The sequence below is a fragment of the Anastrepha obliqua genome, chromosome 6, assembly GCF_027943255.1.
Source record: "Anastrepha obliqua isolate idAnaObli1 chromosome 6, idAnaObli1_1.0, whole genome shotgun sequence".
NCBI classification, from domain to species: domain Eukaryota; kingdom Metazoa; phylum Arthropoda; class Insecta; order Diptera; family Tephritidae; genus Anastrepha; species Anastrepha obliqua.
Window position 1 is genome coordinate 77,624,590 of NC_072897.1, and position 16,462 is coordinate 77,641,051.

Here is a 16,462-nt window from a genome sequence, read left to right on the forward strand (position 1 = left end):
TTCGCTATTGTTGATGGTTTTGCCAAATTTGTGTGGCTGTTCCCAACAAAGTCTACGGATGCTAATGAAGTTCTTAAGCATATGAAATCATGGGTTGTAGTTTTCGGAAATCCACAGCGAATTGTTAGCGACAAGGGGCCGGCGTTCGTAGCAAATATATTTAAAGATTTTTGCAAAGCAAACAATATTGAACACATTGAAATTACAACAGGGGTTCCAAGGGGAAATGGACAAATTGAGAGGGTTAACCGAGTTATTCTCTCGATACTAGCAAAGCTGTCTTCGAACGAACCAAGCAAATGGTACAAACATATAGCACAGGTGCAAAAAGCAATAAATGCACACGTTCACTCGTCTACGAAATTCACACCATTTGAGACCATGTTTGGGGTAAGAATGAGAACCGGATCGATTACTGAGATTATAAAGCTGTTGGAAGAAGAATTGATTACTGCATTGCAAGAGGAACGTACTAAGTTGAGGGAAGAGGCGAGAGTCAACATTCAGAAAGCACAAGAAACTTACAAGAGAAATTTTGACAAAAAGCGCAAAAGCTGTTATGGGTACCAACACGGAGATTTAGTTGCAATCAAATTCATGCAATTTTCGAACAAAAAACTGTTCAACAAATTCATCGGTCCGTACAAAATTACACGAGTTAAACGCAACGGAAGATACGACGTCGAAAAAGCAGCGGACTTTAAAGGTCCCCAGGTTACATCCACCAGCGTAGATAACATAAAGCTATGGGCTCACTTCGAAGTCGACGAAGATGAATCATCTGAGTCAGATGATAATCAGGATGACCGAGTGTGAAGGGTGGTAACTCTATCGAAAAGGCAGTCCCGGCGAACCGGCATTAAAGAGAAAGAAGCGGTCGTCGTCAGTTGTGTGCGCCATCGATATTTATTTTTTCATAAAACTATTTTTAAATTTTAATTAACACTGCATTTGTAGAATACATTATTCTGAATTAATAAACGTTATGAATTCCAACTGAAAGAAGGAATATCTTCTTTCTTACATATATACCACGCTCTTGGAGCATGGTGAGGGTCGCTTTCATCCCTAAGGTTGGAAGAGATGACTCCACGAACCCCAAAAGCTTTAGAAACGTTAATATGTCTTCTTTCGTGCTGAAAAGTCTCGAACGAGTGGTGGAATTGCGCATACGTCAGAAGTGGCTGAAACTCCACCCGCATTTTCCATTTTAGCATGCCTATCAAAGTGGAAAATCCTACGAGTCAGCACTGCAAAACCTTTTTGCTGGGGTAGAGCTAGCCATCGACAAAAGGGACTACGCTATGGGCATATTTTTCGACATAGAGGGGACATTTGATAATGCCACTTTTGATAGTATGTGCAGCTCTGCTAGTAGGTATGAAGTAGACCGGGTGCTAGTGAATTCGATTCGTCCGATGCTGACCCAAAGAATCGTCACGGTGCGAGCAGAGGAAGATCTGCTAGTTTGCTAGGCTGTACGAATAGGCTACCGAGAAACAGAAGGAGGTGTGGTTAAACCCAAAAAATGAGCCCGGCAAACGTTGTTTTCGCGTGTTCACGGATGGCTCCAAGACCAAGCACCGTTCCGGCTCTGGTCTCTACGTGAAATCCAGCAGGACAAAATTACACTTTGCTAGGCGAAGGTGTATGCTGTTCAGGAAGATATAACGGAGAAGCTGGTCTGTATGTATCTGCAGCGACAGCAAAGCTAACCTCATGGTTTTAGACTGTCCTCCAATCACTTCAAGAGTAATTGAGCACTATAAATCCAAGCTGAACTATGTCGGTAGACAGAATATCCTGATGCTAACGGCACATGTGGGTATCGCCGGTAACGACACCTCTGACTCGTTAGCTGGATAGGCTCAAAGGCCAACTTTATGGCCCGGAGCCCGTTCTGGCACTCCCTTCTGCAGCCATCAAAGCTACGGTTAGCGAACGGATTACTTTAACCCACAAGCGAGATATGCAAGCTGAGAGAGACTGCAGAAGGACAAAACTGATGTTACCTGTCATGTCCGACCGACTGTCACAGGTCCTCCTGTCATTAAGCAGAAGGACCTGTAGGCAGCTGGTTGGACTGATGACGGACCACCTCCTATGAGCGAATCACAAGGAAATGGTAAGCATCTCAGATAGTGCAATCTGCCCAATATATGGAGAGGAGGATGAGACGGCGGATATTTTTGGCACTCTGATGCGACCACCTTGGCTCCTTGGCACCACAAGATATACTCAGATTTCTTAATAGGTCGGGTAAATTTAAAGAATTTTAAAAAGGGGACCCTAGTGCAAGACACTAGACTTAATGTTGTCTGAATGCTGGACTTGCTAGTCTGTTCCGATAAAAAAAATAATAATGTAACGTCATCGAGATGGCTTTATTAACAAGATAAAGTTGTAATCTGAGGGAGGTTTTAATAAATCATTTGAAAATTTAAGACATGTGTTTGACGATTGGAGTAACGAATATAATTCTATAGCTCAACTAGCTTAAGCAGTTACCATTGATCAATGTTATTACTATAATTTTGTTTAGCATACAATTACCTATTAATGTACTTGAATATTAGTACTTTGGAATTATATAAAGCTTCCACTTGAGGATACAGCTTTCCTATTCTCAATTTTTTTCCAAGTTATACTAATAGAACGAGAACTTACCTAAAGTGGAGGGCTGAGTTGGTGGCAGTGCTAGCAGAGCGCCAAACATTAAAAATAACACATTACGGGTTGATATCGGTGTTGTGCTACATATGCCTCGGTGCTGCGCTGTGGTTAACATTGTCCACGGGAGACTTGGCGATTTACGGCAGGACAATTTCGACTTCTGCTACAACGATTCGCCTGTACAGCGCGGCTGCAACAACTCACAAAAGTAAATATTTTTGATACTATTATTTTGATGTCTGAATCCAGAGTTTGTTTTTCGTTGTACCTAAAAGGAATAAAAATGTAAAAACGAATTAATTATAGAAACTATTCACTTCATTCGTAGTTGCGTATGTATGAACTAATGATAGGATATAAAGAAGGCTTATGGTTCAATTTGCCATCGATAACAAGTAATTTCAATAAAATACAATCCCTCTAGATACTACCACATTTTCCATTTTTCGAAACATTTTTTGTTCGCTCTTTTCGGTATAGCCTTGCACGCTGCAAGCAAAATTTACTATATAGCTCAGATAGGCTGAACACAAGGGAAAGTAAAGAGTCTCGAATGTTGATTTGCGAATAAGGTTACCTTTTTACTATTCTCATAACAGTAATTTTTCCTCCCTAACGCAGGATTCATACACACATACCAAAATATTCAGAATGATGAGGAATCAATTTAGCTCTGTCTGTCTATCTGCACAGTCAGACCATACACTTAATATTTGTAATATATCTGTATTTAGAGCGGGGGCTGTATGGAGTTGAGTGTGCAAAATGTGAGGACCGCATTCTATAAATAGTTTTGAACTCAGAAAAGCTTGCAGATTATGATTCTGGATGTTGCCGGGAGATTTGATGGTCCATTTTTTTTTTTACCCCACCCCCTTAGTATTCAAGTAAATGGACTGAACAAGTGCTTTGAAACCATTTCAATGATTGTTTTAGTGATAAAATTCAATTATTTCTTATGATTAAAGATAATTTTAGTTAGTCAATAAAAAAAAGTAAAAAATAAAACACATATTTTTGATAAAAAATGATTTAATAGGAAAAAGAACATTTTAACATAAGTCATACAAAAAAATACAAATAATTAATCTTTTTTATTTTGGCAGTTATTATTAATACATGTGCACAACGAAATACAATTTAGTTGCAAGAACAAGCCTTTGTTTGACAATTAGATGTACATTTGCAGGGTTGAATTAACAATTCCGGTAATGGTCGCTTCGTCAATTGTCGTTGATACAATTTACCATCTTTTTTTCATAGCCTAATAAGATGTAATCAATAGGCTGTAGTACCAGAGAATGTTAATGCTATGAGAAGGTGCAAATGTTACTGTGAGCTTTTTTTAGTACAATTGAGATTTGAAAGATTTGTAATAAGGTCATTTAGCACACCGAGTTTATAGACACCTCACTGACTTTTGCCCACACAAAAATTAGAAACACCACACATCTTTCACCTCAACATACAACACATTTCTCACCTCGACATTAAACCAATTAAATTTTTACTATTTTCGTATTTTTGAAATAATAAGCGAATACGTAAAATTTATTACATAATTTTTTTTTCAATTACATTAAAAAAAAAACGATTTAAAACAAAATGTATAAAAAAAAGTTTGCGCCGGGAATTGAACTCGAGTCTAACATGTGGCGAGGAAAAATAGGCGGTGCGTTTATTTCTTCGACTGTTTACTTTTTTACCACTTTGTTACTTTTGAAATGATAAGCGGATACATAAAATTTATTAAAAATTTTTTTACGATTACATTAAAAACAACACATTTAAAAAAAAAAATTGGCGCCGAGAATTGATGCCGAGTCACATGGGGAGGATAAAGACATTAAACTAATTAAATTTTTACTATTTTCGTATTTTTTGAAATAATAAGCGAATACGTAAAATTTATTACATAATTTTTTTTAATTACATAAAAAAAAAAACGAATTTAAAAAAAAAAAAAATTAAAAAAAAAAGTTTGCACTGGGAATTGAAATCGAGTCTAACATGTGGCTAGGAAAAATATGCGGTGCATTTATTTCTTCGACTGCTTATTTTTTTACCATTTTGTTACTTTTGAAATGATAAGCGGATACATAAAATTTATTAAAAATTTTTTACGATTACATAAAAAAAAACACATTTAAAAAAAAAAAAAAAAAATTGGCGCCGAGAATTGATGCCGAGTCACATGGGGAGGATAAATACGCAGTGCGTTTATTTCTGCGCCTGCGTTGTGAACCAAGGTTTTGTGCATGCGCGCGACGCGAATTAATTTTAATAAAGTTCTGAAAGTAATTCATGAAGTTTTTCATTACATACATTTATAAATGAACGTATACTCTATATGTACATAAATGATGGTATATGACAATATACATACATAATATGTATGTACATGTCAATAGGAGGTATTTGCATTAAGAAAAAAAAAAAAACGGTTTAAGATAAATCAACACGTATTTTATATTGTATGTCAATTTATAGTTTATGTATTCGACAGCATTTACATACATATGTAGGTATGTACATTTGTATATGAAAAACAATAATGCACAAGCGCAAGAACATCATCTTCCTTTCATACATATGTACATATGCATGTATGCCCAAATAACCTTGACTTATGTATGTACACAAGTCACAGCACATCACATTCTTACAAGACAAATACACATACGCACTAGCGAGTTTCTTCCTAACAAGTGCAAAAACAATTCTGCTCTATGTATGTATTATGTCCTAGCATATATACATACATATATACCTACTTGCCTTCCATGATGCAAAGAATAATGAGATGGCGCCCATCGTGGTCCCGTTACTTTGCGCTCAGCGAATTTGACAACTAGTTACGTGATTTTAGCTCCAGTATGGCCAGATTACCATTTTCGTAACTTGATTTAGCATTTTTTTTTGTTATTTTTATTATTTTTTGTCTCGGAGTTTTAGTTCATTCTACATGACATTTTTCTAGCCTATTCTAATTAAAAGTAATGTTTATAATTTTGTAAAATATACATTTTTTAATAATTATTTAAATAATTCACTCAGTTTTATTTAGCTTTACTTTTTTTTAACATCTGGTGGCATTGTCCGCGATTGCCGGTGTTGTTGGTGTTCTTCTGCTTTCGGCAGTCAAATCTCTCTCTCGCTACTGCAGAGTTGCCTAGCTTTGGATATAAAAACGCTCTAAATGCCCATTTAAAGAAAATAAAACACGAAATTTTTATTGTGTTACTTAAAGAACTTTGCATGCGTGACAAATTGTCTGTAGATTGTGCGTTTCTTTTAAATAAATGTGTTATGCTTATGTACAATTTAATTTATGAGTTTTTTTTGTTAAGCGAGACTCTTTTATTAAGGGAACGACTTTTTTGCTATATTTGAAGTTATGTAACTAGATAAGGTACTCTTTTTGTAAAAATGTCAGTATGGTTTCTTTAGTATTTTCTGGTATTTTGTTGCTTATTTTTACTATGAATACACCTCTTGATGCTCTATGTCTCACTAAGGATTGATGACCGGAAGAAACGATTACACCTCTATGGTTTTAATTCGCATTCAATAAATTCAAAGGCTTTTTAAAATGTGTAAAAAGGTTTTCAATCTTAAGAAGAGTTGAGAGAGGGGCATTTAATATTTTTGCATAGCCTTAAATGGAGCCAAAAATTAAATTTGCACTTTCAAATTATCAAATTTTATAGGAGTAAAAAAATTTTCATTACCACTAAAATCTTCTCAGAGTGGCCTTTTTTAAACTTCTTTTGTATAATAATACAGTTTTTTTTTTAACCTAAAGTTTCGCTAGCCTTAAATTAAAATCAAAAAGAAACAAACACCAAACTTAAAAATTGTCGCATTTTCGGTATAAAAAAGCACTAAATTTATTGCGAAGAGCAAATTGTTGGCAATACTGCACAACTCAGCAAACGTGACGTCACGTACGCTCTGATGGGCGCAATCTTGTTTCTATCATTCTTGCTTGCCTTCTAAACTTCCTACAAAATAATTGTATTCATATGTTACTACATCCATGCACGTTCATACATTCATGCATATGTATATGCGCGAGTACAGCGCTCCCTTCTTGCTTTCGTGTACTTTTGTCTTTCACCAGTCGATATTCCTAATATTGTACTTACAAAATCACGATATGTACTTTGATAGACGCAAACGCAACAGCAAGCGCAACGCCATGGCCGCTTTGCCACCGCACATTCTAAAATGTTCTAGAACACAACAAAAACACATACCTCACATGCGCATGTCGCCCAAAGCTAAAATCTAAGCCTAGCGACTACAAAAACAAAATACATTCGTAGACGCAGTCGCAGCGGCTATGATTCTATCAGCGACGGCGCTGAACAATTTAGAACAAAACAAAAAGTTCATTCATAAGTTAGAGCTCATATTTCAATTTCATTCATAAAACGAGCCGCCCATATGCCAATTTTCGCGACCATTCGAAAATAGTCAATATTGGAATATTTCGCGTGGAATTATTTGCAAATATTTGATAAATCTTAAATTTTTGTCATGTCGAGTGGCCGCGGCTCCGTATGTATGTATGCACCCTTATATGTATGTAAATATGTCTTCTAACTGTGCGACAGTCGCGAGTTAATGCGACTTCCAGCGAATCACACATTGCTGTCCGCAAAGCCGCATATATGTAACTTATGATCAGAAAGTACCGGGAATGTTTAAATTAAACAAAACAGAGTTAAATTTAAGGAAAATTTATATTATCTCCTTCAAAATATGACCCGTCTGAAGGAACACACATGTGCCAACGCTTAACCCAGTCCTCCAAACACTCCCGGCAGGCCGATTTGTATTCTCTTTGATCAGTGCGATGGCGCATTATCACCATGCAAAATCTGAGAATTGTTTGCTCACATTTCCGGCGGTTTGCAACACACAGCATCTCTCTAAGGTTTCAAAACGAATAAATAATATTCTCTATTGACTGTCTGGCCCGATGGAAGGTACTCATGGTGGACTATGCCTTGGCAATCGAAGGAAACAGTCAACATCACCTTCCCGGTTCTTTTTGCTCATAGGGTATACATATCCCATCTTTTCACTGACGGACAAGAAGACGGTCGCAGTTGTTGTTTTTTATATGCATACATTTTGCGTTCGTTGAAGGTTTGCATATATTTGTATACATATGCGTGTATGCGCGTTTGGCTTTCTGGATGCATCCATGGATATTAGAATATTTTCTCATCAATATGTGTATGTAAGTAGTTCAGATTTGGCTGAAGAGATTAAATATAGGAATGCATATTCATATGATTGCCATTATGGCTGTTTTTCATATAAATTAATTCAAATGAAGTATTAATAATGTTATATAGAAAATAAATTTATAAAAAACAGGTATTAGAAAAACCTGAATACACTATTTTAAATCAATTTCAATTAAACCAAATATAAAAAATGAAATAAAAATATCGAACAAAGAAAAGTGTGTACAGGACTTGAACCTGAGTCAAATATGAGACGATGTACTGCATACACAACACGTCTTTCACGATTGCGCTAATCTACAATTATTAATGATCTTTTCTAAATCACTCATGTATTCGATTCGCAGTTTTATATGCACATATTCTGCGTTAGTTGAAAGTTTGTATGCGTAATTATATGAATATGCATGTGTGTATGCGCGTTTGGCTTTCTGGACGGATATTAGAATGATATTTTCTCATCAATATAATTTGGATTTGATGAAATAGATTATAGATATATGTACATATTTTCTGTTTTGATTGATTTATATAAAAGTCAGGTCATATCCAGTATGAACTATTTTATACCGAAAAGAAATTTCCATTTATAAAATACAAAAAAAAAACAGTATTTTAAAGAAATTTTAATTAAAATAAACTCAAAAATTTTACCAAACTTTCCTGGTTTGAATTGTAAAAAAAAATGTGTAAGAAAAAAAAATGTCTTCCGGACTTGAACCTGAATTATATACGTGCCAAAAAACAAAACGAATAATTCCGCCGCCTTTAGCTTCTGCACCACAAACTAACTGCCGCGCGGCCTTCTTAATCGCAAATTTATTCGCTTCGATTTCCTTAGTAGTGTGCCGAAAAATCTTATGAACTTCCTCAGTAGTTTGGTAAACGCAGAAAATATCTGAATTCTTGTCCTAGCGTGGTAAGTAAATATAGAAACCCTCCACTCGCGTCACTCGCGTGGTAAATATCTGCAATTCCCCACTCGTGAAGACAGTTGAATTTAAAATGACCTTATTATGAATCTATAAATTAGAACTCGAAAAAAGCTCATTTAACATTTGCTCCTTCTCATTGCATTAACATTCTCTGGTAGTACTGTTTGGTCAGAATTTATCCATATCTATACTAATATTATAAAGAGGAAAACTTTGTTTGTTTGTTTGTTTGTAACGAATAGGCTCAAAAACTACTGGACCGATTTTAAAAATTCTTTCACCATTCGAAAACTACATTATCCAGGAGTAACATGGATTACATTTTATTTTGGAAAAAATAGGGTTCCGTAAGATATTTGGATTTTTCGGACACAAACTGAAAAAAATCTTATATATAAAATAAAGTCAACTTTTTGTGTGTGTTCGCTAACCGGCCGTGTCTGCACCGAATTAAACCAAACTTACACACATAGTTAAGAAGGTATTGAAGATGGTTTCCGTATAGTTTGGATACCTATTGGTGGATAGGGCTCGAGATATAGGTCAAAACGTGGACCCGGGTAACCTTCAGATGTGTATGTACAATATGGGTATCAAATGGAAGCTGTTGGTGAATGCTTTAGTCCAGAGTATTTTTCATGCCGCTCCATGACTAGGGCCTCGAGATAGAGATCAAAACGTGGACCATAGAATGTGTATGTACAATATGGGTATCAAATGGAAGCTGTTGGTGAATGCTTTAGTACGGGGTAATTTTCATACCTATTGATGACTAGGGTCTCGAGATATAGGTCAAAACGTGGACCCGGGTAACCTTCGGACGTGTATGTACAATATGGGTATCAAATGGAAGCTGTTGGTGAATGCTTTAGTTCAGAGTATTTCCATCCGCTCCGTGACTAGGATCTCGAGATAGAGACCAAAACGTGGAGCCTAGAATGTGTTTGTACAATATGGATATCAAATTGAAGCTGTTGGTGAATGCCTTAGTACAGAGTATTTTTCATGCCGCTACGTGACTGGGGTCTCGAGATATAGGTCAAAACGTGGACCCGGGTAACCTTTGGTTGTGTATGTACAATATAGGTATCAAATGAAAGCTGTTGATAAGTGCTTTAATACGGGGTAATTTTCATACCTATTGATGACTAGGGTCTCGAAATATATGCCAAAACGTGGACCCGCCGTGTCTTTGCACCGAATTAAACCAAACTTATGCACATTGTTAAGTAAGTATTGAAAATGGGTTTCGTAAAGTTTGGTTGTAATTCGGAGCAGTGGCAACGGGTACAGCGTTCTTTTGAGCCAGCCATAATGTCGCTTACTTTTTTAACGCATGGGGCGGAACTGAACTGTCAAATTGACAGTGTTAGTTACAATGTGTCAATATTTCTTTCTGATTTGGATGCCATAAGGAAAAAACGTAAGTGCAAGATGTAAAAATTGTTTGTGAATTTTTTTGGAGTGGATTTTGGAACAGTGAATAATTTCTTACGAAATTTGAGAATTTAATGTGAAATCCGAATGAAATTATGTGTTCGTGGAAAGAACAATTTTTTTCGTTTTTTTTTTTTTTAAATATAAATGGATAATGGTTAAAAAAGCTCCAATGCTTAATAAAACATATAAATTGAAACGAAAAATTCATGGATGATCAGGAAAAAAGACGATTGTTTATTCATATGCGTTGATTTGAAATTTAAAAACAATCTTCTTTTTTCCTGATTTTCAATTTATATTTTATATTTACTCAAAAACAAATAGAAAAACAAAAAATATTGTTTATGCCAAAGCGCTTGAATAAAGAATAAAGAAATAAATAATATGAAAACCATATATTTTCTGTTCTAAACCATATCTATTCTATTTTAGTGTGCCCAACGAAAGGGGCCGGGTTTGCTAGTATATTATATGTTTGTGCTGAAGCTCTTAACAAATGTAAATGTAGAGCATCTGATGTGCAAATTACTTTTAATAAATTTAAGCCGAAGCCGATATTTTGACAAATTAATTTATAGCGAAGTTCATCAGCAGTTAATGTTTTTTTTTTAGAAAAGATATAATAGATGCAAATGGTTTCTAATTCCGTTAACTGTTCGACTGTTAGGTATGGATTTGCTAAATGCCTTAGACCATTTCGCACAAAACCCAACGATGCAGCTTTTAAACTTTTTTTTTTTAGCCCAATCTGGTAGTCGAGTCGCAACCAATTGACGTTAGAACTTCTTTATCGAAGTTTTTTAATGCTTTTTAATTAATGCAATGACCAAGTTTATTCATCACTTTGATTATATTTTTCGATCGAGTCAAATGATGAATAGATTGAGCTAAAGCAATATGCTTTGGAGTCGGTTTCTCAGTAATCGTGAAGTATATATCATGAAACACTGATAACGCTCGTCGATTGTAATTTTCACTTAATTTTTTATTTTTAGCACTGAACAAAGCTTGCATAAAAATTTGCCAATTATTCGGTAAATGATTTTTCTTTAAAAATTGTTCAATTAAAATTTCATCACATAAAAACCCATTTGGTATTACTTCAGTACTTAATATTTCTTTACGAAGTTGTTTTGCCACTTGAACAATGGAGTTTGTTGAAGTATGGTACGAATATGTTCAATGACTTCATCCAGTGGTATGTTGCCCATAAACACTAATGATGATTTCGATCGATCATTTGGATATGAACATAAAACGTTTTCACCATACTTATCTATTAGTAGTGATTTAATATCACGATTTTCTACAACTGCATCTTCTATGTCAGTGAGTTCAGCTAGTCGCTTAGATAATGATGACACTTCAAAAGAGTGAGTTGTTAATTTATGTTTTATTTCATTAATCAGCTTCTCAAATGTCTCTATAAGAATGTCATGTGGTATTTTATTTGGAGGTCTACCTTCTGGAGTTGCTGAGTTTCTTGGTAGTCGTAGATAATCACGATAACAGTGTTTATGATACTTTACTTCCATTGCAAATAAATCGGCTGGATGTTCGCAAGTTTCAATTTGTGTAAAAACATCATCTTGTCTTTTTCGGGCAGTAATTAGGATTTGTTCCGCTGGTGACATTTCGGAGCACAAATAAAGTGTTTTGTTTTTATTTCTTGTTTGTTTACCACAGATTAAACATTTTAGATTTTTATTAAATTTTAAATTTGTTCTTGATGACCTTCGAGTGCCTTGAGCACCTGACACACTAGCTTCTGCAGAGCAGGTAGAAATAGAAACATTCTCCTGCTTTTGTAGTGCCAATTCTCGACGTCTTATCTTCTCTTCGCTAATGTAACTTGCCATACAAGTTCGATGCCAAGTACATTTGTAATCAGTAAAGTCTGCATTATTTTTAATTTTCTCACTAATGTCATCTTTTTTCCGATCTGCTGCTCTCTGAATATTTACATTTGATTATGGCACTTGTCAACCATGTTCTTGGACGAATGTAGCAAGATAATTGAAAGAAGGTAAAGATGAAACTTGACGCCATGGTCGCAAAACTTAGCGCTCAACCAGATTCTCCAATGCCATGTCGTTGGTGTAGCAGCATAAACATTCCCCATACATATACGGGAAATGCCATGGTTCGACGGCGCTGGCTGGTTCAGTCGCGTTCAAATCCTCAAATGCGTGGATGAGCCGACACTGAAGTGGTTAAGGGATATTAGTGAAACACTCCAAGGCCTATGGGAAGGTGCATCGCTAGAAGTAGTATACCGCAGCAGCATTCTGGCTCTGCCGAAGGTTCTTATTGCTCGAGTGGTAAAGCTAGAAGATGCGCTACACCTACTGCAGCGACAAAAAAGTGGGTGATTGGAGGAAGTTAAAAATCATCTATCCGGCTAAAAACAAATTTACATCCTCCAATTCAACAAGTTGGCCGTTTTACACGCTTCGGAAAAATGTCGTGGGGTGTGGGAGCGTGCACCTCGGCCTCAGAAAACGGCATCTGACGAGCAAGAATCACAACACGCTAGCAGCAGAAGAGATTCAGAAGGACATTGGATTGGAGGAAATGCTTATTTCATCACTAAATGTACGTGAAGACGAAAGTGCAGGTGCAACCAGAAGCAAGTAAGAACTGTTATACTGGAAAAGGTATTAATTCTTATATAATTAATGCACTCTCCGCAAATGATCTTGTAGCACTGGAAACAGAAAGAACTGTTATACTGGAAAAGGTATTAGTTCTTATATAATTAATGCACTCCGGAGATGATCTTGTAGCACTGGAAACAGAAAAAGTGGAAGTAACTCTACTCCTGGCGTTTTGTTACATGCCACACAAAGAAGAAACGCCATCTGGAGGCCTTCAAAAGCTGGTAGATATAGACGGCGGGAGGAGGCATGATCTTGTCATCGATACGGACGCCAACGCACAGCAGTCGGTATGGAAAAGTACTGACATCATTGACAGAGGTGACTTGCTTCTTAACTGTAAAATTCAAAATAGGTTAAGTTTTACAAATCGTGGGGAGAAACTGACTTTCGTAGTCTCTACCTCGAATAACGTTATGGATATAACTCCCTTTACTGATGATAAAACTTTGATTAGGGACTGGAAGGTTCTGGAAGAACCCTCATTCTCAGATCATGATAACATCAGCTTTAATATTGATTTCCATTTCACAAAAATCAGCAAAGTTCTGAGGAGTCCCGGAAACGCTAACTGGGATCTCTATGGAAAGATTCTGGCTAAGGAAATGGGGAAAATGTATCAAAAAATTCTTATGAAGACGCCAAAACTTTGCGTAGCAGGTTTACAAAAGCCTTTATTAAAGCATAAAATATTTGGAAAACTTTTGGCAAACCATATAGGAGACTGATTAGGCCCTGAAGGGCGGTGAAAATCTCAACACGGCTATACTAAGAGCAAATTGCACTACATACTCTGGTCTTTAATGTTGAAAAAGCTTTGGAATATAAGGAATGTGCTTTAGGATTATTCCTGGAATGATTCATCCAACAATGTATCAACTAACGCTATCTTAGAAAGCCTTGATGTTGTTCAAATGGATCCTGTCATATGTTACTGAATTCCAAGTCTTTTGAACTAGCAATACTAGTCTGATTAAAAGCAGAAAAAACAGTGCTTTATAAAGAGGTACGCTCGACGGCATCTCTCTATCGCTGAAATCCTGCACCAAATACCTAAGAGTAATAGTGAAAAATAAATTGACGAGGGAATCCAATGTTGAGGAGAGGGTGAAGAAGGCAACGAATGCTTTATACGTATGTAAAAGAATGATTTGAAGAACTCTCTCACCAGCTTTTATGCACTGGTGTTACACTCAATTGTTAGACCTACTGTATGGCATATGGGTGTGGTGGAAGGCGGTTAGGAGGAAGACATATCTCAAGCCATTGGTAAAAGTTCACTGAGTCTCCGCGCTTTGCGTTATGGGAGCTATAAAATCAACTCCAATGGCTATCCTCGACCTTACACCGATTGATCTCTACGTGGAAAATCGGGCTGCAAACTCAGCTGTGAAGCTACAAGCAACTGTGAAGCTATCTCTAGAACCTTCGCACATAGCTCTATTACTGGGAATGGCACGCTCAATTCAGACTATATTATTCCAGTTTCGATTTTTGGAAAACCGCTAAAGACCGTTATCGAAGACGATGGATGGCGCAAAGGTTTAGTTCTGAGAAGCACCATCGATGTATTTACCGATGGATCAAAAATGGATGAGGGGTTGGCGTTGGCATATATTATGCGAAATTAAGCATCAAAAAGTAATTTAAATTCCCTATCTATTGTCCTGTGTTTCAAGCGGAGATCTTTGCTGTAAAAAAGCAGCAGCGCTTGTATTTACAGAAGCAACAATTAACTGCACAACAAACTCCCTCATGGATAGCCAAGCTGCTATATGGGTTTTTAACTTCGAATTAAAGTTTTTTAATTAAAAAAAAAACTTTAATTCAAATTAAACTTTTTTTAAATTCAAATTAAAGATTTTTAATTTCAAAGTAAATTTATTTATTTAATATTGAATATTTACAACAAAAAATGAATAAAACAAGAATAAAAAAAAGTGAAATAAAGCAATTTGGACACAGCATTTAATGCAACGGTTGTTCTGCTGGCCGCCGTAGCCGAATGGGTTGGTGCGTGATTACCATTCGGAATTCACAGAGAGGTCGTTGGTTCGAATCTCGGTGAAAGTAAAATTAATAAAAACATTTTTCTAATAGCGGTCGCCCCTCGGCAGGCAATGGCAAACCTCCGAGTGTATTTCTGCCATGAAAAAGCTCCTCATAAAAATATCTGACGTTCGGAGTCGGCTTGAAACTGTAGGTCCCTCCATTTGTGGAACAACATCAAGACGCACACCACAAATAGGAGGAGGAGCTCGGCCAAATACCTAACAGAAGTGTACGCGCCAATTATTTATTTTTTTTATTTTCTGCTACAACCAGCGGTAGTTTCTTAGACATTTCAACGTTTTTTCTGAATTTTACGCGTGTTTTTTTGGAAAACTTTACAATAGCTCTTAAAAAATCACCCTTTAAAAGTCATATGGCATCTAAACTTTTTGAATGTGCTGTTAAAGACAAGTTATATTTTAGCTTTAAACGTCTAATTAGTCCTAGACAGCATGGTTTTGTCGTTGCAAGATCTACGTTATCTAATTTATCCGTTTTTTTTTATGATTGTCACGCAGACTTCCAGAATGGTTTCCAAGCTGACGCAATATACATGGAATTCTCTAAATCCTTTGATAAAATCTCCCATACGATTTTAGTTACTAAATTGGCTTGTCTCGGTTTTCATTCAACTTTCCTTGATTGGATTCGACCCTATTTAATAAAGAAATGCAGTACTATTGTTATCGATGGAGTTTCTTTGAAACATTACATCGCCACCTCTGGAGTTCCTCAGGGTAGTATTTTAGGATCTTTGTTATTTGTTTTGTTTATTAAAGATATTTGTTCGTGTTATTCCTTTGCTAATTTTCTTCTCCATGCCGTTGATCCAAAAGGGTACGCTGAAGTAAGAAATTCTAGTGATTCAACCGTCCTACAGTCCGAGTTGAATGATTTATTTTCCTGGTGTCTTATGAATCGTTTATTTCTTAATATTGAAAAATGTCATAAAATAACGTTTTCTAAGCTTCAAAACCCCCTTAATACCTCTTATCATATCACCAATTGGGTTTTCTTTGATTCAAAGCTTAATTTTATCACGCACCTAAATTATGCCGTTTCCAATTCTCTTGCTATGCTCACTTTTTTTAGACGTCACTCATCGCACTTCACTGACCCTTATACCAGAGAATGTTAGTGCAATGAGAAGGTGCAAATGTTACTGTGAACTTTTTTTAGTACAATTGAGATTTGAAAGATTTGAAGTAAGGAAATTTAGCACACCGAGTTTATAGACACCTCACTGACTTTTCCCCACACAAAAATTAGAAACACCACACAAATAATAAGCGAATACGTAAAATTTATTACATAATTTTTTTTTCAATTGCATTAAAAAAAAACGAATTTAAAAAAAAAAAAAATTAATAAAAAAAGTTTGCGCCGGGAATTGAAATCGAGTCTAACATGAGGCGAGGAAAAATAGGCGGCGCGTTTATTTCTT

The 16,462-nt window shown here is 35.9% G+C and overlaps 1 protein-coding gene across 5 annotated transcripts in view; it reads right to left on the bottom strand.

The window, feature by feature from the left end:
- LOC129250866 (uncharacterized) overlaps nucleotides 1–16,462 on the bottom strand; it is a 210,742-nt gene that overhangs the window by 118,933 nt on the left and 75,347 nt on the right. For 3 of the 5 annotated variants that reach the window (XM_054890472.1, XM_054890471.1, XM_054890473.1), the window contains exon 2: nucleotides 2,668–2,941. In XM_054890472.1, coding sequence (XP_054746447.1) covers nucleotides 2,668–2,788 — 121 coding nt within the window. In that variant the 5' untranslated portion in view covers nucleotides 2,789–2,941. The remainder of the gene's footprint in view (nucleotides 1–2,667; nucleotides 2,942–16,462) is intronic. The other 2 variants (XM_054890474.1, XM_054890476.1) reach the window with 2 other exon arrangements.